At 40.7% G+C, this 25119-nt stretch overlaps 2 protein-coding genes across 9 annotated transcripts in view; one reads left to right on the top strand and one right to left on the bottom strand.

The window, feature by feature from the left end:
• The first annotated feature begins 299 nt into the window (after positions 1-299).
• On the top strand, positions 300-5953 carry LOC119736360 (1-acyl-sn-glycerol-3-phosphate acyltransferase alpha-like). Its single transcript, XM_038210370.1, has 6 exons — positions 300-672; positions 2109-2251; positions 2644-2822; positions 3891-3992; positions 4713-4785; positions 5673-5953. Exons 1-6 carry the CDS (start codon positions 491-493, stop codon positions 5813-5815), a joined length of 822 nt encoding a protein of 273 aa, XP_038066298.1. The 5' UTR covers positions 300-490; the 3' UTR covers positions 5816-5953.
• A 4391-nt stretch (positions 5954-10344) lies between these two features.
• The window catches only part of LOC119738186 (membrane-associated guanylate kinase, WW and PDZ domain-containing protein 2-like), a 79745-nt gene continuing 64970 nt past the window's right edge, over positions 10345-25119 (bottom strand). For 3 of the 8 annotated variants that reach the window (XM_038212936.1, XM_038212934.1, XM_038212939.1), the window contains exons 19-24: positions 24606-24634; positions 23922-24052; positions 22377-22842; positions 21218-21391; positions 20302-20437; positions 10347-12827 (exon numbers count right to left, since the gene is read on the bottom strand). In XM_038212936.1, coding sequence (XP_038068864.1) covers positions 12646-12827; positions 20302-20437; positions 21218-21391; positions 22377-22842; positions 23922-24052; positions 24606-24634 — 1118 coding nt within the window. In that variant the 3' untranslated portion in view covers positions 10347-12645. Of the gene's footprint in view, positions 12828-17244; positions 17301-20301; positions 20438-21217; positions 21392-22376; positions 22843-23921; positions 24053-24605; positions 24635-25119 lie in introns of all 8 variants that reach the window. The other 5 variants (XM_038212935.1, XM_038212940.1, XM_038212941.1 and 2 more) reach the window with 5 other exon arrangements.

The raw sequence follows: 25119 nt of genomic DNA, 5'->3' as shown, positions 1-25119 counted from the left end.
GCTGGTCATTTAATCAGAAAAAAAATCTGTCTTTTTTCGTTATATTTTGAGTGGATCCTTTTTATAGCTCCATGATATTAAATTTGCAAGAAATCGACGGTCATCGAAATATGCATACAGTCGATTTTTATGGAAGAATATGATTTCAAAGACCTGATCACCGCGCGACCGACCTGCTGCTTGCATGCGCGCACTGCACTGGTTCACGTACGCACACACAGTCCACCTGTTTATATGTGGTGCATAAATTATGTTGTCTTGTGGTTTTATGTTGACATAACACTGACAAGTGCAACGAACCGCAAACCGCGGTCTGGCGTGATGTGGCGTGATGTCAGTGGCAGTGCTGTAGCATTTAACTGTTTTCCGTTAATCAAAAGCCCAGTAGTTGCAACATAACGGCAGTGCCTGCTAACAATGCAGCCTAAGCAGCTCGTCTTAATAAATAGGCCTACAGTGTGAACAAAACCCATATTCCTCTGAAATTAAAATGAATCTCTTGACGTGTTTCGTGTTTTGCTCGGCCGGGTCGTACGCCCTGTGCAGACTGAGTCCGGTGGCTCAGTTCTACATCAAGTACACCATGTTCATGATATGGCACCTCGTTCTTGGATTACTGGTCACCATTGCCAGCTTGATGACTTTCAGCTTTGGCGATACAGCCAACATGTGGTGGGTATATATCATTTTGATGAAGAATGTTCATGATTTTTGGAGCCTTGTCATTCTCCTGTGTTGGGTGAGGCATGCATGGAGAGAAATTAAATATTCTTATTGTTTTATTCCTCCAGGGTGAGGAGAAGATGGGGGAAGGGGGGGGTGTTGGAGATTGTGTGATGATGTGATGCCATGGTGATAATAAATTATGTGGTGGGATGGTGTATTGGGGATGATAAGGATGATTTGATATGGTGATAATGCAAGGTGGTGGATGTCATGGATGTGGTGACAAATTAAGATGGTGACGTTCGATGAAGCTAGGTGATGACAATGATGCGGTTACCAAATGATAACGATCAAGAGAAGGGAAAACATGTTGCAACGTACGTGACGCCATCTTTTTCTTCTTATATTGTCTCCATCATGAAGGTCATTCATTGCAAAAATGATGATAAGATATGAATCTGGGACTGAGAAACACTTCCAATTCTTTTAGGGAATACTTAGAATATTTTCTTGACTCTTCCATAGACTTTCTACACAATCGCGGAAGTGCAGCGTCAGGTTGCAACATTTTTTCTCAAAAAGACTCACTGAATTTATACACTTAATATTTGATGGGACTATAAATTACAGGCTTGAGCCTTTTAGGACCTCATATTGAGATTCTTTTAACCCTAAAAGGGCCGGGGGGGCGGAATCCGCCCCCCCCCTCAACATTTTCCGTGATAGCTTCTAAAAAAAATTTTTTCGCGACCCGAGCTGTTATGACTTTTTAGCCTCGAGCTTTGCGCATCTTTGGATACCAAAAACATAGAAATAGGACCACGGGTTGCCACGTAGCGAAAAAGTTTCCGGCGCTACGCGCCGTGAAAACTGAATTTTCGCATATACGTCGTGTACACAGAGCAGAATTGCCATTTGTACATATGAATAATTAATTAGCCATAATTCCAAAACCCTTTGACCTATAGTCGTGAAATTTCTTGGGTATGTTCAGGAAGAGTTGCCCTATGCATGTGTTGAGTTTCAAAAATTTTTGACACTCGATGGCCGAGATCTTAGGGGGGGGCGGAATCCGCCCCCCCCCCCCCCCCCCCCCCCCCCCCCCCCGGCTGAGAGATGGTCAAAATAACCCGGCCCCTTTAGGGTTAAGAAACTGACAAAATAAAAGAGTCAATTAAGAAAATGGAAGAATTCATCTTGGAAAATCTGCCGTCTTGGGGAAAAAAACGGGCTTTCTCAGCCCTGTTTCTCCTCAAGTTTTTAAAAAAACCTGACAAGACTTTTTTTTACTTAGCCTAAGAGATCTATCAATTGATGATGATGATAAGGATTATTTTGATTGCATTAATAATCCGAGATGAAGATTGGTTGCAAGTGGCAAGGATATTGAAGCCGATGATTAAATGATTCAATTTCTATTTAATCTCCTCTCCTCCATGTAGGTGGTGGAACTTCTTTGCCTATTACCTCAGCACCGAACTCTTATTCGGTGTTAAAATCCAGATGTTGAATACACTGGACCGACTTGGAGTGAACGAACCCTGTGTTTTTGTCATCAATCACCAAACATCGCTGGATCAGCTGCGTAAGATGAACTGTGCATTGAATCGGTCTCAAATATTTAACATTTTTGTTTTTATAATTAAGACTTGAAGAAATGGTAAAAAATTAAGTTAACCACGTCTAACCTTACACTCACTTAATCGTCAGATCTCTAGCCTACCCTTTCTCCCTCCAACTAGAAATATTACAGATGAGCTATTTTATCATAAAAAGTTTTAAACTATAGTATGGGAATTAAATTCGTTCATTATAAACAGAATTATTAATATATATAATGGCCCTCAATGGTTGTTGAAATTAAAAAAAAACTCTTGCAAATTTTGACTGGAGTAACACAAAAAACATGAATCCAATTTTTATTCAAACAGCTTCATGAGAAATTGACAACATTTTTCCTCAATTTTGTTTTTTTAGCCTTTCTGAAGTGTTGGGCACCCGGTCGCGTTTCTATCCTTGCCAAGAAATCCCTCAAGTACACCCTGACATACGGGCTGGGTTGCCTGGCCACCGGCGTCATCTTTGTGGACCGGAAAAATACATCTCAGGCCAGGGAAACGAGCGAGCGCTGTGTCAAATTTCTCAAGGATGAGAGGGTAAGTTGGCTAAGGCCATGAAAAAAAATTAACCATTTTCCTGTCCTCGCCCACTTCCTTTATTCCCCGCTTGCCTCCTCCTTTTTTCTTTTTTTTTAATCGTACATTATAATTTGTAATTTTAATTGTTTCCAGCAGAATTGTAGCTATGTATGCAATAATGCAAGTACAAAATCTGGTAAATAGGGTGATGGCTTCTTTGGACACAAAAGAGTCGAGAAAATGGAAGAACCCATTCCCCATCTTGGGCGAAAAAAGAAAGGGTTGCCTCCTTTTTTTTCTACTCTTTTTCAAAACGTCCGTACGAGAAATTGGTTTTTTTTTTAACACGGCCTAATAATAAAGAGACTTTTAAATGCTCTACAGTGCAGAACACTAAACAATAATCGAAACAGATTTTTTTTGTCAAGGAGGAGGTTGTTCATGAAATTTATTATTTATGCATGCATATTTGTTATCGATGCATATAACCTACTCCCGTTAGCTAGCTATGGTCAGATATCACAAACAGTGGTAGCAGGCAACAACGTCATGAAATGTAGAGTTACAGCAGCATAGCCTAGGTGTTGAGTGCTGGTACAGGTTGTTCAAACAAAAAAACCAATCCCAACTTTAGACACACCTGGATGGGGCCCATGTGTGATAGGAGTGATAAACCTTGACATCCCCCATTGTTGTGATAAAATCACGCCACTGGTGATCAAAGCTTGATGCATGGAGCTGCCTGACCTCAGCTATCGAAGATTCGATGATGACACAGTGTGATTGACACAGTGTGAAGTTCAAGGGTTTCACACAGACATGAAACAGCTGGAATTTGTGCTTATTACATGAAATATGCGTGCAGTTATATCATCTCCTCTCCCTACTGCTGTTTCCATCCACAATCTAATATCTTGCTTTGAAAATAAATGAATAGTTCTGAATCAGAGGAAAACCCTGCTCTCAAAAAGAACGTTTGAAAATTTAGAAAATCAGTCAATGAAATGGTAATACACAAATAGCTACTGAAAACTGATTGTGTTGAAAACACCAAATAATTTTTTTCCCTTAATATTTTGGTTTCAGGGTAAATTATGGATCTATCCGGAGGGCACGCGGTCCAAGGAAGCCGATACAGACATGCTTCCTTTCAAGAAAGGGGCTTTCCATATCGCTGTTCAGGCCCAGGTAAATTGTTGCATCTTTCTCAAACAGCTCTCAGCAAGAAAATGGCGGTTTTTGTAGCTAAAACTTGCTTTTTAGTTAATTTTCACTCATAAAAAGAGTCAATCACTATAGGCTATGTCTGAAACGGGCTTCTCGAGCTATGAGCTCCGTGTGTGACCAAGAGAGGGCGCAATTTGCCTAGCAACAGTGCCTTCTTTGGTTGGACATGCATTCGGCTGGTTCACGCATGCATTGCATGCACAGTGTGTGGATCACGGTACCGGTATGGTCGCCAAGAAAGATGGCGCCCGATTGTAACATTTATCGTCAGCATGTGCTCATGTAGTTGTAATGGGCAAAGACCTAGTTCAGACAAGAGAATTGGATGCAGCCTTGGATGCTGGGCTTTAGAAGTTGTACTCTTCTAGAAAAAACTGATTTTCTTTGTTTCCAATTTGTACCATCTCATTTACTTCTGTTAATTGCCTTAATTGTGAAATTGAGTTTGTTTGTCTGTTTTTCTGTTTATAGCATTTCATACAAGATTTTGGAGCATTGTGCATAGTAGTTTTTGGACACAAGCTAGCTTCTTCAAAAATCTAGCTTAAGAAAACAGATATTGAAGATGAGGATACAAATACATGTTTTTCATGGTTCAAATTTCCTTTCGATCCTAAATGATCCTGAATTTGAATATTTGTATATTTCAAGATTTCTCCCCCCCCCCTTTTCCTTTCTTAGGTTCCCATCGTACCCATTGTGGTTTCCAGATATAAAAGCATGTACAGCTCCAAAGACAAGAAGTTTGACCGAGGTATGGTGTTACAGTTTTTCCATCCGGGCGAGAAAATAACAAGCAAAAAGCCTTTCACAAAATGATATTTATAATTAACATATATTTCAACATTTTCATCCAATCATTTTCTTTTTTGGTGTGTGGTTAGTCTACTTTACATTTAGAATGGGATGGTAAAATTCTGTTGGCTTGACCGACAAAATGACTTGATATTTCAGGTGTTTTGAACAAGTTTAAGTTAAAAGAGCAGATAAACATCAAAACATGTAGACACACAGCAGAAATGTCAATTCAGTTCTTATTATGAATGTATTAGGCCAAACAAAAAAAATCTCCGGTTTCTGGTCTGCCCACATGTTTTTTTTTAATGTAAGATGATGTCTCAAAACCGCCAAACTCACTGGTTTGACTGGAATCCTGCTGCTGCACAATTGTAACATGTTTTTAGATGGGGTTACGATCAAGTATAAGCTTTATGTGGCCTCTCTCGGCTCCCATACATTTTGCACTAAATTTAGTCGGGCCCCATTTGCAGTCATCAGCCGACATTTGAAGAAGAAAAAAAAGTAAAAAAAAAAAAAAAGCTGCGTCGCCGCACCACTTTTGGAGCAAGCTCCATACCAGAAACCGAAGACTTTTTTTTTGGCCTTAAACATATGTTTTTTTTGGGGGGGGGGTGTTTTTTTACTAATGTGTCTGACAGACAACTTTCAAAAAGCGATCCGTCAACTCAACCCCAAAATTAAATATTGACCATTAATGTGGCAGAGCTTAGATGATAAAATTCAAAAGACAGTGACATCTGAATCTGTATTCTGTGCCAGCGAGGTAGTGGAGGCATGGGGGTCATCAGTGGGCGAGGGGAAGAAGTAAAAGGTGACTAATTACTCTCTGTTTTTCAACAGTGGATATGAAAGTGGATGTACTGCCAAGTGTTCCCACCAAAGGCCTGACCGCGGACGATGTACCAGACCTGACCGAGAACGTGAGGGACTCGATGCTGAAAAGATTCTATGAAATATCACCGCCCGCAATCAGGCAACGCTAAAAATAACTTTCGCTTATTTTTTTTTACGATGGTGCACAATGCAGAATAACTCTTGCTTTAGTGACATCAGGTAACCAGCTAAATGTTCATGTATTTGTATGCTGCTCACAGCTGGTGATCAGCTGATTTTTAGTTTAGCTATATTTTCCCGCTTACTAGCTCCATGGGCTGATGTCCGACTATTGATATGAGCGCCATGCCCATTAGGCCACCAAAAAAAAGTCTCCGGTTTCTGGTATGGAGCTTGCCCAAAAAGTGGTGCGGCGACGCGGCTTTTTTTTTTTTTACATGATTTGTTTTGCCTCAAATGTCGGCTGATGACTGCAAATGGTGCCCGACTAAACTTAGTGCAAATATATGGGAGTCCAGAGAGGCCACATAAAGCTTATTCTCGATCATAACTCCATCCAAAAACATGTTAAAACTGTGCAGCAGCAGGATTCCAGTCAAACCAGTGAGTTTGGCGGTTTTGAGACATCATCTTTCATTGAAAAAAAACCTTTTTCATTTTGCCGACGCGCATGGCTACAGCGACGCGTGGGCATACCAGAAACCGGAGACTTTTTTTTTTTTGGCCTTATGGCCGTTTTTTTTTTCAAAATGGGAAACGATTTGAATGTGAAGAGAGGCCAGTTCTATGGCCGTTACTACAATAAGCAATGAGCCTGAACTTCATATTGCAGAAAGTTCAGTGATAATAATGAGAATATTTCACAGATTGGCCAGAAAATTTCAGTTGCAATTATGGTACATCTTGTAGGGATTTGTGTGCATGCACTGTACTGTACTAGTCATGCGAGTATGCCACACAGTAACAGTATGGAAGGGTTATAACCAATTATACGACTGGATAAATCCCCGTCATCTGATTGGTGAGCTGTTGATCACGTGTCATTAAATTAATCGTCCCGACCCATGGCCCGGCCACGAATATTTTTTTTTCTCCCCAAACGACATAATTTCCCATTTTATTACTTACATATCTAATGTCTTGTTCTTCACAACGCAAACCCAAGATAGGCTTTACGTCTTGTGAGAAATGTTCCTTCCTCACTTTAGTTATTTGAAATGTAAAATGAGAAAAACGCTCACTGGGGTTCGAACTCCGATCACCTGATAAGTCAGGACTACTTCCAAACAATCCACGAATCAGCTGCCAGTCGTCGGTGATTTAAACACAATGTTATGACTTATTCTCTAAAAGCCTTGGACATCATGAATATGCATAAAACACAGAGAGAGAGAGAGCACCCTGTTTTGATATTGTCAATGTCAGATCTCGTTTGGGAAAAAAATTATTCGTGGCCTGGCCGCACGGCAAAAATATGTTTGAGTGCAATGGCAAGAATATTTACATTCAGTGACAGATGGAACGTTCCATTCCACTAGGCTTCCCCTGCGTGGAATGGAACATGCCACCGGTCACCTCATGAAATCATTCTTACCATTGCACTCATAAACAATCATTATTTGTATATTGACTGAACTGGTACAATTACCATAAGGGGGTCTCCCCTGTACTATAATAGTGATTATTTATTGATTAACTAAATGATCAATGATCAGATGAATATTTTTGTACGATTTTAAGTCAGAGATATATAAGTTTATATAGTTATAAATAATGATGAAGAGGATTTTGTTGATAGAATAGCAATCTTGGTGCTACACAAAACACCTACAGACTAACTGTACATTTTTGTTATTGTAAATGAGAGAATTTATCTTCTTGTGAAAAAGAAAGTAATGTCAGAAGTGTATCCTTTCAAAATGGTGTTTAGTTGATAAGACAGTCACCTATGTTTTGTACATTGTTTCATCAAGTGTTTAGATCTGTTTCGGGGGCGGTTGGGTCAAGCTAAGAATATGTCAAGTTCTTCGTAAAATGTCCGAAAGAAACCAAAGAACACTTTTTTTTCTTTAGACAAATACATACTGATGTTTTATTAAATATATGATTGTATGTATGCCTATACAATGAAGCAAAAAAAAAAAGTGATATAAAAACTACTTCTTGCCAACTAACCCACCCAACAAAATGCTTGTATAGTTTATTTAATTACAATATCTACAATTTTTTAACAGATTTCATCTTGTAATGTGACTGTACCTTATCAAGAAATGTAACCTTTTACAACAAGAATGTTTTCTTTTTGTTTTAAGAAACTTATTAGAACAATGTTTACTCTGTACATTACTTTGAAAAGGCGAACAATGAAATTAATTTATGAAAACAATGCCATTAAAACTGCTGCAGGACCTCCATTTACGACTGGAACTTTATTTTTTATGATACAACTTTATTTAAACTAGTATAAAATTCCCGCTTCAAATTACACATTTTTACAATGGGATCAAATTCAGCAAGCTTCAAAGAGAGGAATGGTCAAGACTAAAAACACGAATGTGTAATTATTGGGAGTTAAAAACAAAACAAGCTTTCTTCAGCAGCAACTGCAACACCACTTCAAAAAATACACTCTGGACTATGCCAAGTATGAAACTCTAAAACTCGAATGATTTGGCAACTTGTATTTACAACGGACAAGACCAGCACAGACATTCAAAATTATACAACGCCTGAATAAATCCCTGTCATCTGATTGGTGGGTCAAATTCAATGCAGTCACATTTTTGGCAGCTCTGGCCAATCAGGTTACAATCAAGATTTATTCACGTGTTGTATAAAACAAATAATGAATGTTTGTGAGTGCAACGGTGAGAATTATTTCATTCGGTGACGGATGGAATCTTCCATTCCACTCGGCTTTCGCCTCATCTGTCACCTCTTGAAATTATTCTTACCATTGCACTCATAAACATTCGGTATTTGTATATTATATAACCGACATACAGATCCTAGTCATTTGATTGGTGGAACTCACATCACGTGGCATTCGTTATTGCTCCCATTCATGCCGCAGCTCAAAAAGTACTGTCCGCCCATGGGGAATGGGAAATACTATTCAACAGTTAGGATCATGACGCGGTATTTGTGTGCAAATGCATGCTGGTGTGCGCATTCAGCGTTGCACGTATTGTTCCAAAGAGCCAGCGCTACAGCGTTGGGTTCAAACATTTTCGTGAAAGGGTGGTTTGGAAGAGAGAAATACGTTTTCCTCCAGTTTTGTATAGAAAAAAAGTACAATATATCAAATGACAAGGATCTATATGTCAGTTATATAAAACAAATATTGAGTGGCTTTAAATTGTGAAATGGGAGGAATATTATCGCTCGGTCAGATTTTACCTTGCGATAATATTCCTCCCATTCCACGCTGAGCCACTCAATATTTGTATAACATCACATACAATAGTTTGTAGTTGCGACATAAGTCATAATAGCATGTAAAGTCTGTGGTGACACACAATAGTTTGCAGCCCTGTTTTTTGGAATGATCAGGCAAAAATTACATTTTGAGAGAAGTGGTCATACAGGTGATTGTGAAGGCAAAATAATATTTCATGGTATAAATGTAAATGGTTTTACTACAACAGTCAGCAAACGAATCTTCCGCTCTGAAACTGACTTTGAAATGATGTACCTGCCTTCAACTGCAATATGCCAGGCCCTCAAAACAGAGAGAACATGACAAATTTCTCTTGTGACGTGGTATCTTTCTGCTTAAAAAAAAAAAGATTTAGACCGATTTTTTTTGTTTATATTTTTAATCACTGCGCAATTTCACTCAGAAAAATCCATTTTTCATTAGCTTGAGGATTTATCATTTACATATTTGGTCTTTACAGTGAGAAAACAAACCCTTTTTTATTATTAATCATGTTCAAATCAGGAACTATTGTCAACCCACAAAAGGTTATTAAAAAAAAACCTTTAAACAATTTTTTACCCCCGTTAAAACTTACATGTACGTGAATACGTAAAAATGATCCAAATAAAACAAAGCTTGCTTGAAATGTTTAAACAAAAGGTATCCAATTTCCAATGAAAATGTTACTTGCAGGCTCTTCAGATTCCTTTCATAAAAAATGGTCAGTAGTTTGCTGTGTATGGATTTTTCAAAACTGGCAAGAATTTTAAGGATATACATGTAATGTGAACACCTCAGATGCGTGACACAGGACATATGAAAAGCGTACCTGAACATCAAAATGATAGGAATAAAAAAAACTATTGAATAAAACAAAACACTCATGCACATTAAACTAAGAAATAAAAAAAATTCAAATTTTCTACTCCACAAAATCACTCATAATGATGAACTAAATGAACTATTGTTAACAAAAAAAATCTAAAATGATTCCTAAAACAGTGCATATGCCCACATGCACATGACAGAAATAAACCACTGTGTCAATGGAGAAACTAATACACTGGCGCTGTGTGCATACATGTACACTGGGGTCCGCTCATAAGTCCGACGCCTCATACATTGTAGGTCCGATGCCTTAAAGTCCGAAATTTCTGACTTATGAGGCGTCAGACTTATGAGGCGTTGGACTTATGAGGCATACAATTGATTTATTCTGCCTCATAGGTCCGACGCCGCATAAGTCCAAAACAGTGTTTGTCCATTGTCGGACTTATGAGGCGTCGGACCTATGAGGTGGAATTTATGCCTCACACATCCAACGCCTCATAAGTCCCAAATTTCGGACTTATGAGGTGTCAGACCTATGATACGGCCCCTGTACATTCGTTCAGCAATATCTTATACTAAAGCGGCTTCTCAAAACTAGCCCCCTTGTTCTGAAAGTTTGACATTTTACCTATTTTCAGATTTGGCTCCAACCCCAGATTACATTCCACTGAACAGTGATTGACTGGCAACAATCTTATAAAAAAAATTAAATAACTGATACTTAACTAAATTTACACGTTTAAAAATTGTGTTTTTTAAAGAACCGCCCAACATATTGCTATTGAATACAATGCAACGATTACACACTGGTAAATAAAGTACTTAATGGTCCAATTATGTACAGTAATTACATTTTGCAAATAAAAACTAATTAAAAAACTCACAATCGTTTTACAACATGAGGCTCGATTAAACATTTATCTCCCCCGACCACAATCAGGAAACTCTTTTTTTTGTACAAAGAATGAAACAGATGCAGAACTCGGGCAAAAAGTCTGTAAGTTTCTGCCCTGGCATAAAAAAATAATTCGGAATAGACATCCTCTCTCAACGCCTAATGCATCATGAGAAGCAGAATGTTATCTTTTTAAAAAACGCAGGAAAGTTAAACCAGTTTTCTAAAAAAATGTCCATCCAGACAAAGGTCTAACTGCTTGTTTTCCTGGAGAAGCAAGTTCCAGCTTGCTATTGTTTTAAAAATGACAGGCGTGTGTTTGATGTCACCACATAGGTTCGCAAAATTGACACAAAGTACTACCACTGACAATAGACGATGAAGCAAAAAAAAAACAATTTGGTTGTCATTAAATTCTTCAAGATATTGATGAAAGTTGGCAATCACAGTAAAAAAGTGTTTTTTGTTTTACTGTTGAGGGCACATCAATGGGTGTTTTGTCAACAGTGTACATGTTTATGGTGTAAATCGAGGACACCATGTGAAGCATCATCAACTAATTGAGGACAGGAGTCAAATCGAGGATGACCTCGATTAGAAAATGAGGATAAGGATGGGAAAGATCAAGGACGAGGAACAGAATATCCTCGATCTACACCATTAACAAACCTGTGTGTTCACTTGTGTGTGTTCTAGCACAGAAGTTCGGCCTACCATTTACACCAAGGTTGTAGGTTGAACAGTCTATTTGTACACCACAGAACTATGATAATCATAAGTCAAACACCGCCCTCTATAGTTCTGGCACGAAGCGATTACTATGCATAAACTCAGGGTCTCGGTGGTAATATTCTACAATGTGAAAGCAAGCCATGTAGTAAGACATCAAAAACACACGCATTTAACGATAAAACCGTGAGAGCCAGGTCTTAAAAATAACCCTCGATAAAATACCACCTGAAAACAGGTAATACTTGATTTTCCCTATTTTATTAAAATAAAATAAAAAAATTAATTAAAATTGTGGATTTCATCTTAAAAATGCAAATTACAACAAAACTATTAGCCCTGGGCATAAGAGTAACATTCTAAATCGTAATACAATGAATGCCCAAAAATGTACGTTAAAAAAAGTGACTTATTTGACCAGGACTATAAATTTCCTATTGGCCCCATAAACCATGAGAAAAAGTTTGTTAAAAATAAAAAAAAAAAATCCACGAATTCTTGAATCCAAACAGACCTTTCAGACAGTTATTTAAAAAAATATATTAATGGCGCAAAGGTCCAATGAAAAGTTGGTTTACTGTTTCTACCATCATATTTCAAATTTTTCAATTCCAAAAAATCATATCGCATGAGAAGAACTTCGCCTCTGAATACGTATGTGTCATATCTTTGTAAAAAACAAAAAGTCTTGAAATTGAATCAAAATATCTGGGTTCAGAAGACAAGGACAGGTCCAATTCCTGGGGTGCAACAAATACACTAAAAACACCCTCAACCATCCCTGTGGGGGCAAACTTCCTCCAAAATGGAAACTTAAGTCCCCCCCTTTTTTTGCCAAACACATGTTTCTCACTGTGGGTATTCATGACTTTCTAGCATGAAGTATGAACTGACATGCTGACTAGAACAGAACACACTAAAAAAATCACATATTCTTCACTCAGACACTGCAAATTCTGTCCAGCGGGCAGGCTTAAGTACCCCCATCCCCCTGGGTAGGGGCAGGCTTAGTACCTCATCCCCCTGGGTAGGGGCAGGCTTCGTACCCCATCCCCTGGGTAGGGGAAGGCTTAGTACCCCATCCCCCCTGGGTAGGGGCAGGCTTAGTACCTCATCCCCCTGGGTAGGCTACGATAGGACCAAGTGTCGAAGGCCTCCTTCCGATGGCCAGGACCCTGAGGCCGATGAGGGTGATGATTTGGGTAGTGATGCTGATGGAAGGCCTGGTCAGCACTCTGGAGTGAGGTGTTGGAAACCGTCTTGAGCATCCCCCCTCTGCCATCATCTAAATAACGACAAGGGTTAAAAACACGCCAATGATAGACAAAATTAGGAGGGAAAAAAGTGCCTAAACCATTTAAACTCTTGAGATTTTTGTCAAAATCCACCAGAGGGTATTGGTGGGATCTTGAAGGAGAAAAAGCCCAGTCACTATTTTGTGGAACTTCTTGCCCAATGAAAATCTGGAGATTTTGCAGGATTCAGGATCCTCAAGCCCTGGCTACCTCATGAACGAGTGTGCAATTGGGATCCTGTAATGATTTCTACTTTTTTGGTCCTTTTCTCTGAAACACGAAGGGAAAAAACACAAAAACGTTTGCAGCAATTAGTGAGGTTGTTTAACACATTTTGCCTCAGGAACTTTCAAAGAAAATATATTTCAATTCATAATGGTTGTCTAAATTTGTGTTTATATAGCATGCTGTTTGAGAAATATCAGTGAGTTGTTTTTTTTCATTGAAGGGGAGGGGGTAATTTAAATGCAACTTAACATTCAACGACATTTATGTACAAACCATACATGCATTTAACTTGATCTACACAAAATATTGATATTTCAATTCTCGGGAGTTAGACAACTGAACATGCAAAGTAACTTCAATGTCGATCTTTTTTTTGTTCAGTCATTTTGCCTATTATAATGAAGATCTTGTTAAGATCGCAACGTCAGGCCGTCTTAATTTTTTAGATTTGTGTAAATTTCAGGTCAATCCAGTCAGAAAGCAGTTTGCAGCAGGTGTATTCATTTTCATGTTTTGGGTTTTTTTTTTACAAAGCTTACGTGTACACTTTTCCACGACGATGCAAGTGAAGTTGTGAGGAGCATTCTGTGACACAGGGATGACTTGTATTAAGATGGGAAACAGAGAGTATGCAAATCTACATGGAGTGGCTGAATTTGAAAACAAGTTTTGTTTTGTCTACTATAAATAACAGCACTTTGGTTGTCGGATGAGAAAGTCGGTTTAATTTAAGCCATGCCTTATTAGCCTTATTATCATGAATAACAGCATGCAATGACATGACATAACTTTCAATGCGTCCATTTTTTAATCCTTTTTTCTCTCGATTTTTACTCTCCATTTTTGAGGTGAAGGACTGGGCGGGAATCAGTTGGGCCAAGGAATAAATAAGTTGGTTGTTGGATGAGTGAAGGATACAGCTCTGCTGTTTTGGAGAAAACAGAATAACTTCTATGTCCGGCTACACAGAGTTCGATATCGTTCGATATTGGTGATTGTTATATCGTGTGCTTGGATACTGTAATTTCATTGGTTGAGAGCGGTCACGTGTTTAGGGTACATGTATAAAAACACTCGTACAATGGCTAACCTCATGTACAATGCGCATTTCCCCTCGGGTGCTATGCGCTCAGAGGATGTTAAAAACATCACATCCCACATCACATCAGTCACTAATGGTTAATAATCAGTGATTATCCCGAACGACCTATGACCTGCTATATTTGACTCTCGTACTCAGTTGCAATACGTAACTAGCCGATTAACGCACCATCGGTGTCTACGCAAAGACAAAGCTCCAAAGTTGTTAGATATCTAAACTATGCAACAACTCTGCTAACAGTGCTTACTACAAAGTAAGTGAAAACAAAGCTTTTAAGAATGGCTACACTACTGTAATCACTTTATGGGCAATTCCACGGTTACTCAAGTTACATTTTTGATGTACTTTTGCGTTTCCTTGGGCTGTAATTACCTTACTGAAAAGGTTTAATAACTGTTATCCCCATGATAGATAGAGTAGACCTGGACCTACCTAAGCACCAAAGATGACATCCAGAAAAATGTGTTATGTACGATAAACGAGACACACAAAATCGGTTACTCACATTATGAAAATGTAACGCGAGTAACCGATTTTGTGCGTCTTGTTTATCATACATAACACATTTTTCTGGATGTCATCTTTGGTGCTTAGGTAGGTCTAGGTCTACTCTATCTACCATGGGGATAACAGTTATTAAACCTTTTCAGTAAGGTAATTACAGCCCAAGGAAAGTCAAAAGTACATCAAAAATGTAACGTGAGTAACCGTAGGATTGCCCTTATGCTTGCTGGCTCAACTGGTTCACAGTCTATGGTCCATGGGCTCCGTGCACAAGTACCCACTCATCTCTTGGGGAGACCACTGGGAGAGACATCCAACGCATTGCCGACAACGCCTGACGCTTGCACGAAGACGCTATGGCTTTGTGCACATTCAGAATAAGATCAAATGTGCGTACTTTGCGTTATACGCAAGCGAACCAGTACACGCATGCGGTGTCCCGTCCACTGAGCTCTCGAAACTGGTCAAATACTGCCCTCTCTCGTTTGTGCACGGAGCCCATGAGCAGACAATAATACATGGTGCTTTGTGGTGAAAAACAGAAAGTGTGTACAACTAATTTCACATCGTTGCAAAAGAGGAATCGTACCGGAGTACTGTTACATGGCAGCAATGGCATAAGTTGCCATAAAGAAATTGCTAGCATTGTTCCACCAAGGGGAACGTTAATACACATACAGAGTTCACACCAAGCTGATTCAACAACAGGAAATGATCAGTCCCATTGTTTCTGCTGTTTAGGTCAGGTGTGACCTCAAATTTATCTCAGCATTTCCTGGGTATTTTCAAAAAAATTTGCTCTCATTTCTTACAGCATCTGTTATTGGATTATTTATTTATTAATTTATTTTTAAGAGATAAACAACATCTCGAACATAAAAAATTAGCTTCATATTTACACACAAGCAATTTGACAAACGTAAGGCACTCTTTTATGCGAAGCAATTTTAACAAAGAATATGTTTAGGTTAAGCGGGAAAGATATTGCTCTCTCCATGTGACAGGATTTGTTTAAAAAGTACAGCTGTGCTTTTTCGAATCATTTAGTATTTTGATTCCAACTTGGACTTGATCGAATACTTGAATATTAGATTTCAATATATACTAATCAATTTGACCATGCGCCAGTCCAATCTGGCCGCCGATCGGGATTTGCGTGCACAGTGCATGTCAAAAATTGACAATGAACTTGCTTGTTAGGTAGCAGTGGCTGATATTTGAACGATTTTAAAGAAGAACTTTGAACTAATATTCCTCATAGGAGCTCTACAATCATGCCCAACAAAAGTGTGACAAATAAGAAACAACACAACTTAAATATCTTCCCATCATCTCATCGAGACCGCTCACATTAAAAAAAAAAAAATTGACTCCAAAAAGAAGCTATTCTATGTTCTGTTGATAATCGAATATTGGTATCTGATTGGTTGCAAGCCTGGCCTTTGACACCATATGATTACCCACTGAGATCATCTTCAGTCCTGTGTAGCTAAATGTTAAGCTCACAATACTTTGCTAACCACAGCTTTTGACTATTTTGTCTTGTGGACAAGATAACTGGCTGGAGAGAGTTGTACATGGAAAACAAAAGCTGGAACAAAGGAGTAGCCGTTCACAGAAGTATGCATTCTACACTCTCTCGTCTGAACTATTTCTACAAACACATGTGCATCAATTACAGTGTTAGTTATCATTTCTACAGTTAACACATCGTAAGGCGGTTCATATCTCATGCGAATGCGATGCGAATTTGATGTCACGAAGCATTTGCTGCGAAATTCGCCAGAGTTGAAACGTGTTCAACTTGTGCGAATTCGCAGCGCAAAAACTCCCCCTGACGCCACAAATTTGCGTTCGCGTACGTTTTCGCGCTAGTACGAACCGGCCTCTATGTGTATTATGCAGAAATAAGGTTAGTTGCTTCTATGGGAGAGAGAAACGTGGAGTTTCTGTAGTATTTCCACCATTTTCTCTTGTGATCGTGCTTATATCTTCAAGTACACTAGTATCAGGTTAGTTATGTATATTACATGGTACATATTAAGCCTCAAAGTGTGGACTCTTTGAAAATTGACCAAAGTTGGATTGGAACTTCTGACCTCTGGGTTGCTGTGTTCTTTGTTCCAGTTTTATGGCTTTATTTTTTTTTTTGGGGGGGGGGAGTGTGGTCTAGTGGTTTGGGTTTGTGACTCATGATCAGAGGTTCAGGGGTTCAAATCCATCTGCTGGCCAAATGTTGTGTCCTTGGGCAAGCCACTTCATCTTCACTTGCCTCTCTCCACCCAGGAGTATAAATGGGTACCAGCATTAGCTGGGGAGTAACCTGCGATGGACTAGCATCCCATCCAGGAGGAATAGAAATATTCTCAGTTGTTTCATGCTACTGAAACAGGAGATAAATGCCGGCCTGATGGGCCACATTGGCTCGTGACAGACTTTACTTTAGTTTACTTTATGGATTATTTGATACTAGTACTGCTTTGAAGTTAGTCATGTGAATTTTTTTATTATTGCAGGTGTAAGCATTGGTGAGCGATGGCTGTGTTGCAGCTTGAGTGGGAATGGGTGTCTACCTTCTCTTACCATGAACTGCTGCTAAAAACTTTTTTTGACGATCAGGACTCAATGCCTAAAGTGTCCAGGAGAAAGAAATGACACCAAGGCAAAGACAATGAGATGATGATGACGATGGTGTAGGGAATGGTGGAGGTGGTGGGGTCGATAGTGGTGGGTGAGAAGGGGTCCTAAGTGGAGGAAAAGGGGGTCAAAGGAGGGAATCAGGGTCAGGATGGGGAGATACCAGTAGAGTTCATGACAGAAGGACTCAGTCTGGGTAGGAGATTAGGTAAGGAACGGGGGTCAGGAAGGGGGTTCAGGAGGCCAGAGATGGGGTCAGGGTTGGGATTGGAAAGCAAGGGTGGTGGGGAAGATGGGGATCAAGGTGGTGGAAGAGATGGGGGAAGTGGGTAGGAGATACGGGTCATGGTGAAGGACTGGGTTTGGGTAGGGTATTTGGTAATGATGGGGGTAAGGAAGGCGGCGATGGGGGTCAGGGTGGGGATTGGAGAGCAAGGGTGGTGGGGGCGACTGGAATCAAGGGGGTTGGAATAGTGGGTGGGCGATAGGGATCATGGTCGAAGGACTGGGTCAAAGTGAGAGGGGGTCAGGGTGATATGGAGATTGGGTTGGAGGGGTGGGATGATTGGGGTTGGAAGGGTGGGGTGATCGGGGTCGGAGGGGTGGGTGTTGATCAGGAATGGAGATGGGTAGGCATGGCTTAGGTACATATGTAACAGGTTGAAAAGGGTTGGTTCCACATCTCCACACAATGATGAAACTTGTTGATAATTTTTTTTAAAAACCCTCCTGATGTGTACCATATGCATTATTGGTGCTCATACGGTACCTTTTGTAGAAAATGCTGAAGCTGTTTTGAACTTATCAATTTAAACATTTTCAGAAAGTATAACGTTTTGGCTGATCTCGGTGAATTTAGATTGGTTGTTTATTGCCCTCTCACCCCTTCTAGAACAGCTCCCATATATTTGTATTACAGAATTGTCACATCATCCACTTTCATACACACTTTATTCCTATAAAAAAAAAATATGCACAATTGAAATCAATCTGTGAAACAAAAATTTACAAAAAATACCCCGATGTAGTCTGTGTAGACAACGGAAAACACAAATCGGTCACACTACGGAATGGAATTAACAGCTGGAATGATAAAAATGCAGGATCGTATGCAGGGTTTTTTGCAGAATTTCTACGCATGCTCATTTACTCGAGACAAAACCTACTCAAGAATTTTGTTTTCTTGTCACACACAATACAAACATGCATAAAATAGGTAATCATGGAAAAAAATGCAATATGAAATTGCAGCTCAATACTAAGACAAATACAGCACAATCTTCTATCAAATGACTGGACAAAAACGTCAAACTGCAAAACTTTTTTTCTGCATCTTCTTTTGCATTTCTTCTGCAGTGCAGCCCACAATGGAAACAACAACTAGGCTACAAGGAATCTCCACACACTTTTTTTTTTTGAGGACGAAAAGAACTTACGCTCTCATTGCAACACAAGTTCCCAAGGTTAAACTACCTCAGTCACATAACGGAACAAAAAAGAAAGAGCACAATTTGTGACGGATGGGAAATAGGACAGATTCCGCAGGGAAGAAAAGAACGCTGGGTTGAAGCATTGCCAGGATGTTCGGTTTCATCACTGAAGAAATTTGCAATACAGAAGACTGACTTCTAGGATTGCTTTTTCAAAATCTGAATGCAGTTAGGGAGGGCATATCTTTTCAACCTCTGGTTACCCTAAGGTTCCCAGAGGTTCCTAGAGGTTCCCGGAGGTTTCTAGCAGTATCAAGAGTTTCCCGGATGTTCCTAGAGGGTCCTAGAGGGTCCTACAGGTTCCTAGAGGTTCCTAGAGGTTCCCGGAGGTTTCTAGCGGTATCAAGAGTTTCCCCGGATGTTCCTAGAGGGTCCTAGAGGGTCCTACAGGTTCCTAGAGGTTCCCGGAGGTTCCCGGAGGTTCCTAGAGGTTCCCGACAGTTCCCGCCGGTTTGTACTCTTTAATCTTGAATGAGCTCATTATCTAGGGGTCACTGCTCACCTGGCAACATTTCGGAAAACTGTCCATAATATCCAGAGGTGAACAAAGAAAGAAATGACCTTGTGCCTTTAGTCTCTTAAAAAGTCTTTTAAAAATAAACGGTGGATTATTTAAAGCTGGAAAAGTGACTTGACCTAAGGGTGAGACTTTTTTTCATTTCTGCCTGCTGTCATTTAAAAAAAACACATAAAAAGATGAAACTGCATCCACAATAATACAAGGGCTTTGTATAAAAGTGTGCAAGTTCAGAACCATTTGAAATCATGTAGTATCATTCATGCTCTACACTAATGCAATGCATCAGAGGAAACTAAAAGATAAAGCAATTGAAGAAAAAAGAAGACACATTCCTGCTGAAAGGCTCTTTTGCGGATGGCGAGGGAAGGGTTGGAAAGAAGAGAGGATGCTGAATAATTGGGCGAGTTCCAAAGTAATCTGAGACAGACATAGAGCGGGGACAGGGGCCGAGACAGCGACAGGGTTGGAGATGGGGCATGGACAGGGGCGGGGACAGGGGCGGAGACAGCAACAGGGTTGGAGACGGGGTGTGGACAGGGGCGGGGACAGGGGTGGCGCCGGGGACAGGGGCGGAGACAGCGACAGGGTTGGAGACGGGGTGTGGACAGGGGCGGGGACGGGGGTGGGGCCAAGGACAGGGGCAGACAGCGACAGGGTTGGAGACGGGGTGTGGACAGGGGCAGGGACAGGGGTGGGGCCGGGGACAGGGGCAGAGACAGCGACAGGGTTGGAGACAGGGTGTGGACAGGGGCGGGGACGGGGGTGGGGCCGGGGACAGGGGCAGCGACAGGGACAGAGTTGGAGACGGGGTGTGGACACGGGCGTGGACAGGGGCAGGGACAGGGGCAGCGACAGGGACAGAGTTGGAGACGGGGTGTGGAGACGAGCGTGGACAGGGGCGGGGACAGGGGCGTGGACAGGGGCAAGGACTGGGTCAGGAACAGGAATGGGGACAGGGACATGGTCAGAACATAGCTACTAACCTGAAGCAGGGGGTGGGCCAGATCGTCGTAGTAAGAGACGCACCCTCTTACCCCCTCGCCTGATGACTTCAATGGCCTCTGAATGCAGCATCCCGTCCGTGCTGTGACTGTTGATTTCTATGATCTGATCGCCCACCTGCAGTGCAACAAAGAGCATTCCTAATCACTGCTTAACTGCTTTACTAAGAACAGCTTCACTGTGTTTTCATACAAATAAGGCTGCTGTGTGATCATGTCATCCTTTAAGTCTTACGGGACAACGGGTTACCTTAGATCTGAGCCCAAATCCTCGGTAAGTTTTTGTGTACAAACCTTATGGGACACGTCAAGAAAAACTTGAAAAACTTTGGAAAGTCCAAAAAATAGGAACAAAAGAAGGAAACAATAGGAGGTTCTCTTAAGTATAGTAAAACACGTGTGTGTTCATCAGTTTGTAAATTCAGTTTGTTATTCTCCTGTGAGTCACATGCTGTCATGCGCACACCTTTCTTCACCACCACACGCAACTTCAAATCAAATGTGATGTGTTTTGTCAAATACAGACTCTTCTGGCAACAGGTCGAAATTTATTTTATTTTTTTCAAAGACAGATTTTTACCTGAATGACAATTATTTTTTTGGTTTCAAATAGGATTTCCGTTGCAAATTACGCCCTCATGAAGTTCACAAAGGTGAAAAACATAGAAAATGGGCGGTTTAGTTTTTGCTTATGCACTTTAACTTTTATAGCTATAAAATCATCCAAAAATCACAGTTGCAAGCAAATTATTATGATCTCAAATTTATAAAGTATATTTGAGACATATGTTAGAACCAAATTTGCAAAAACTTAAAAGTAGGGGGAAAAATCACAAAGTGGTGTCTGTTTTTGACAGAACAGGTCACAGCATGAGATAATTTGAATCTTTCCGGTTACCCTGACTAGGCCCCCCTGGGCAGCAGGCCCCTCCTCCGCCATGCGTAGCACAAACAGTGGCGTGTTCTGGAACTCCCGTCCCCCGCGTATACTGAACCCAAAGCCCATGGCTCCACGCTCCAGCTCCACCGCATAGTAGTCCCCTGGCTCTATCTCTGGCTGATCATCGTACATCTACAAACAAAAGTTGGCGTCACGTTAAACCTTTGAGAAATGTCTACTCGAAAGTCAACTTTAACATGGTTCACTGCTCATAAATGGCAGGTATTCTATATAACTATACCGCATACGTATTCAGGATCAAGAGCCGGAATTCTCAGTGGTCCATTCAGCATCAAGTGTCAGCCGCTAGTTGAGCTGTTTACCTGGCACGCACGCGGGGATTCAGGCACAGGGTAAGTACCCATTCATAGTAGACTAGCTAACCCGTTTACTAGTCTACTACGAATGCGCTTTACGAAACAATCCTGGAACTAGTGCATGGGGGTAGTGCGCATGTGCTAACATTGCCCTAGCTAGCACTACATGAACAGATGAGGCACACGCACAGAAACGTTTTGCCCAGATAACTGTTGCGTACATTACTTGACAAAATTTTGGTGAATGTGTAAGAGGGTTAGTAAAAACATATGTAAGGCCAAAAAAAAAAAAATACTCGGTCTCTGGTCAGCGCGCGCGTCGATTTTAATCATGCGCGTCAACCTTTTTTTCCCTTCAAATTAACACGAAAACTACAACAGCGCCCTCTATTGCCGCACCTCCTCAAAATTTTTGTAACAAGGAGCACAAAGGAATGAGGAAATTGCACCAAGGCAAATGATAAAGGGCACCAAGGCAAATTATGGAGGACACCAATGTATAATGAGGACACAAAAAAGCAAAATAGTACCCACCTTGTCTGTACAATTCAAGCTTGAAAAAAAAAAAAAAAAGGCGTCGCTGCATCAATTCCGGAACTTCGGTCTGACCAGAGACCGAATATTTATTTTTTTTGGCCTAACAAGGCTTTTTTTTGATGGAGAGTCAATATTAGCTCCCCTCGGTCTTGTAAGTTGACAAACAAGTTCCCTCAGCTTCATTTTCGGAACTAATATCGACTATCAACCCTCACACTATGTTATATACCGTATGTATACTTTGTCGCTTGTAACTGACTTACCCCATGGCTGGGGGGCGCGTTAGGTTCTTGAGGCCGTCTGTAGGACTGCTGATAGGAAGGCTGCTGAGGATGGGAATGGTGCGGCGCGTGGTAGGAATCCACAGACTGCGGATATGGTTGGGATGATGGTCTATCACGGTGGTGATAGGCGGGCTCGGTTGCGTAGTCACCAGGCCTGCTGTACGGCTCCCTGGATGGCTCGCTGTAAGGCACAGACGGCTGCTGCTGCTGGTAGGGCTGGGGGTTGTGTTGGGGATTGTGCCGAGGATTGTGCTGGGGGTTGTGTTGGGGATTGTGTGGAGGGTTATGCTGCTGGTTGTGATAGGAGGTCGGGCTGCGGGATTCGTAGCTTGGCTGCGGGGTGCTTCGGCTGGAGGAGGAGGCCGGGTCCCGGTGGTCCCCTCGGACTGGTTCCGACGGAGAGCGCCACCTTGGGGCTGTCGGGTACTGTGGCTCATGTTGACGGCTTGGTGAAGAGGAGGGAAAAAAGAAAGAAAATTACATCTTACTTCATGCAGTAAAAGTACAAATTACAAGGTAAGAAAAGCAAAACTAGGAAATAGTGGGGGAAAAACAAGAATACCAACAAATTACAAATTCAGATCTCTTAATCCGGTAAACTACCCAAACTCTCAAGATTTAAAAAATGTTAACAATAATCAAATTAAGCCAAACATCATGTACACAAAACCACCTAAACTACTTTTTGATGCAAACATGAATATTGTCTGCATCAATAGGTTGGATACACTCTGGCAATTTCACATTGACCAATTAATTCTAGCCACAAATTTTTTTTTTTAAATTTCGGCTCAGTTTCATGGAGCCACCAAGCGCAAAAATTTACTTGCTAAGCAAAAGCTGGTTACCAGCCAAAATGCCATGACTTTTATATTGCTTATGACTGGTTCCCAGCGGATCGGTGCTTAAAGGGACACTGACATGAATTTTATTAACAAATATATTTTGTGCAACTTTCTTCTTCTCTTAACTGTATGAACACTATTTGAAATCTCTTGTTGGTTAATCTTATTAAAAAATGCATTTCTTTAAACATTTAAAATTTCCCATGCTTTTCCTGACACATGAGGGCGCTGTTGCTGTGATGTCATTTCAGGAAGATATTGGTTCAGTTTAGAGGCTTTTGGGGTTTAATTTGTGAACCTAAAATTTGCGCACTGAAAAATTTTGTGAGAAAACTTTTGCTCATACCGCTATGAGTAAACCAACGAGTCAGCAAAGAAAGCCAAATATTCCAAAATTTTGGTGCTGAAATAGCTGTAACATTGAGGTTTCTGCCTGAAATGACATCACAGTTGTGCTCATAAGTATGCAAATTCGCATAAGCACAAAAACAAAAAAAGGCACCAAAATGCCCTTAAAAAACAAAAAGAAAATTGAAAATAAGGTTAACTGGGACACAAAGGTGCATTTACAAGGACTGCATTAAAAACATAATAATAATACATGGGCTGTTTAACTAGTAACGATTTCTACTATTCGGCCCTGGTTTGGATGGGAACCCACTTTAGCTGTAATGTGTACCTGTATGGGTCGGCCGTGGGTGTCGCAGGTGATTTGGGCCCCTCTCTAAAACTGTCCCTCTGCAATAGACTGGTATCGCTGCTCTTGATGTGTGCTGGCATGGCAAGGGCGTTTGTCATGCTCTCATTGGCCTGGGGAAAAATGTTAGGGGAAAAAAAGAAGAAAATATGACATCTCTCAAGATTATTCCCTGAAATTAACCCTCTTACACCGAGCTCAATACTCCATAGGACCTCCACAGGACTGTTTCCACTCTTTATGGGCTCCCCCTCAACGGTTACAAAAAGAGAGTTAGGGGAGACCACTGGAACATTCAAATAAATTCCTGACAACGCCTGACACTCACCCACGAAGATGCCACTGTCTCGTGCACATTTCGGAACAAAAATAATCACGGGTACTTCGCAACCTATCCACACCAACCAGTAGGCACACAATGTGTGGCTACTATACATTTTGAGAAAACGATTGTTTACTTTTGAATGATACCATTTCAGGCAGAATAACTCCGTAGGGTATTTGGTACTATCCCCGTTTTAACTTTCATCAAGGTTTGTCTCATTAAATCGGTAGCTCTGAGGGATAATACAAATGTTGAAAATAGGAAGAATAATGTGTTGATAAAAATGAAATTAAGAGTCACACAAAAAAAGGTTACATCCAGGTTAAAAAGAAACAACTTACTTTTGGTGAGTTACCAGCAACTGGTTCTTCTGAAATGAAAAAAAAGAAAAGAAATAGAATACAAATAGAATAATGAATAATGAATCTGATAAATTGGGAAAGGTAAAACACGACCTGTAGATTAAGGACTTGTATGGGAAACTAGGGCTAATTTCTGAGAGGCTGAAAATAAGAAGGCTGAGATTGGCAGGACACTATACAAGGAGAAAGGATGAAGCTGCCGCCAAGGTTCTACTATGGCAACCCATGCATGGAAAGAGATCAAGAGGACAGCCACCTAAGGACTACATCAAACTCCTAGCAGAGGATATCGGCTTAAGTGGGCAAGACGTCAAGACCTGTATGATGGATAGAGTGGTTTGGAGAGCTATCACTGGAGTCCGACCTTCAGAGTCGCCATAAGCAAGTAAGAAAGCAGACTAAGGTTCAACAGGAAATTAGTACAAAACTTGACCAACCCTTTGTATTTTGAGTTTGGCACACTGTATTGCAAAATGCAGATTTGCGATTTAAA

The sequence above is a fragment of the Patiria miniata genome, unplaced genomic scaffold (genome assembly GCF_015706575.1).
Source record: "Patiria miniata isolate m_02_andy unplaced genomic scaffold, ASM1570657v1 HiC_scaffold_3, whole genome shotgun sequence".
Lineage (NCBI taxonomy): Eukaryota > Metazoa > Echinodermata > Asteroidea > Valvatida > Asterinidae > Patiria > Patiria miniata.
This window is presented reverse-complemented; position numbering and strand designations above follow the sequence as displayed.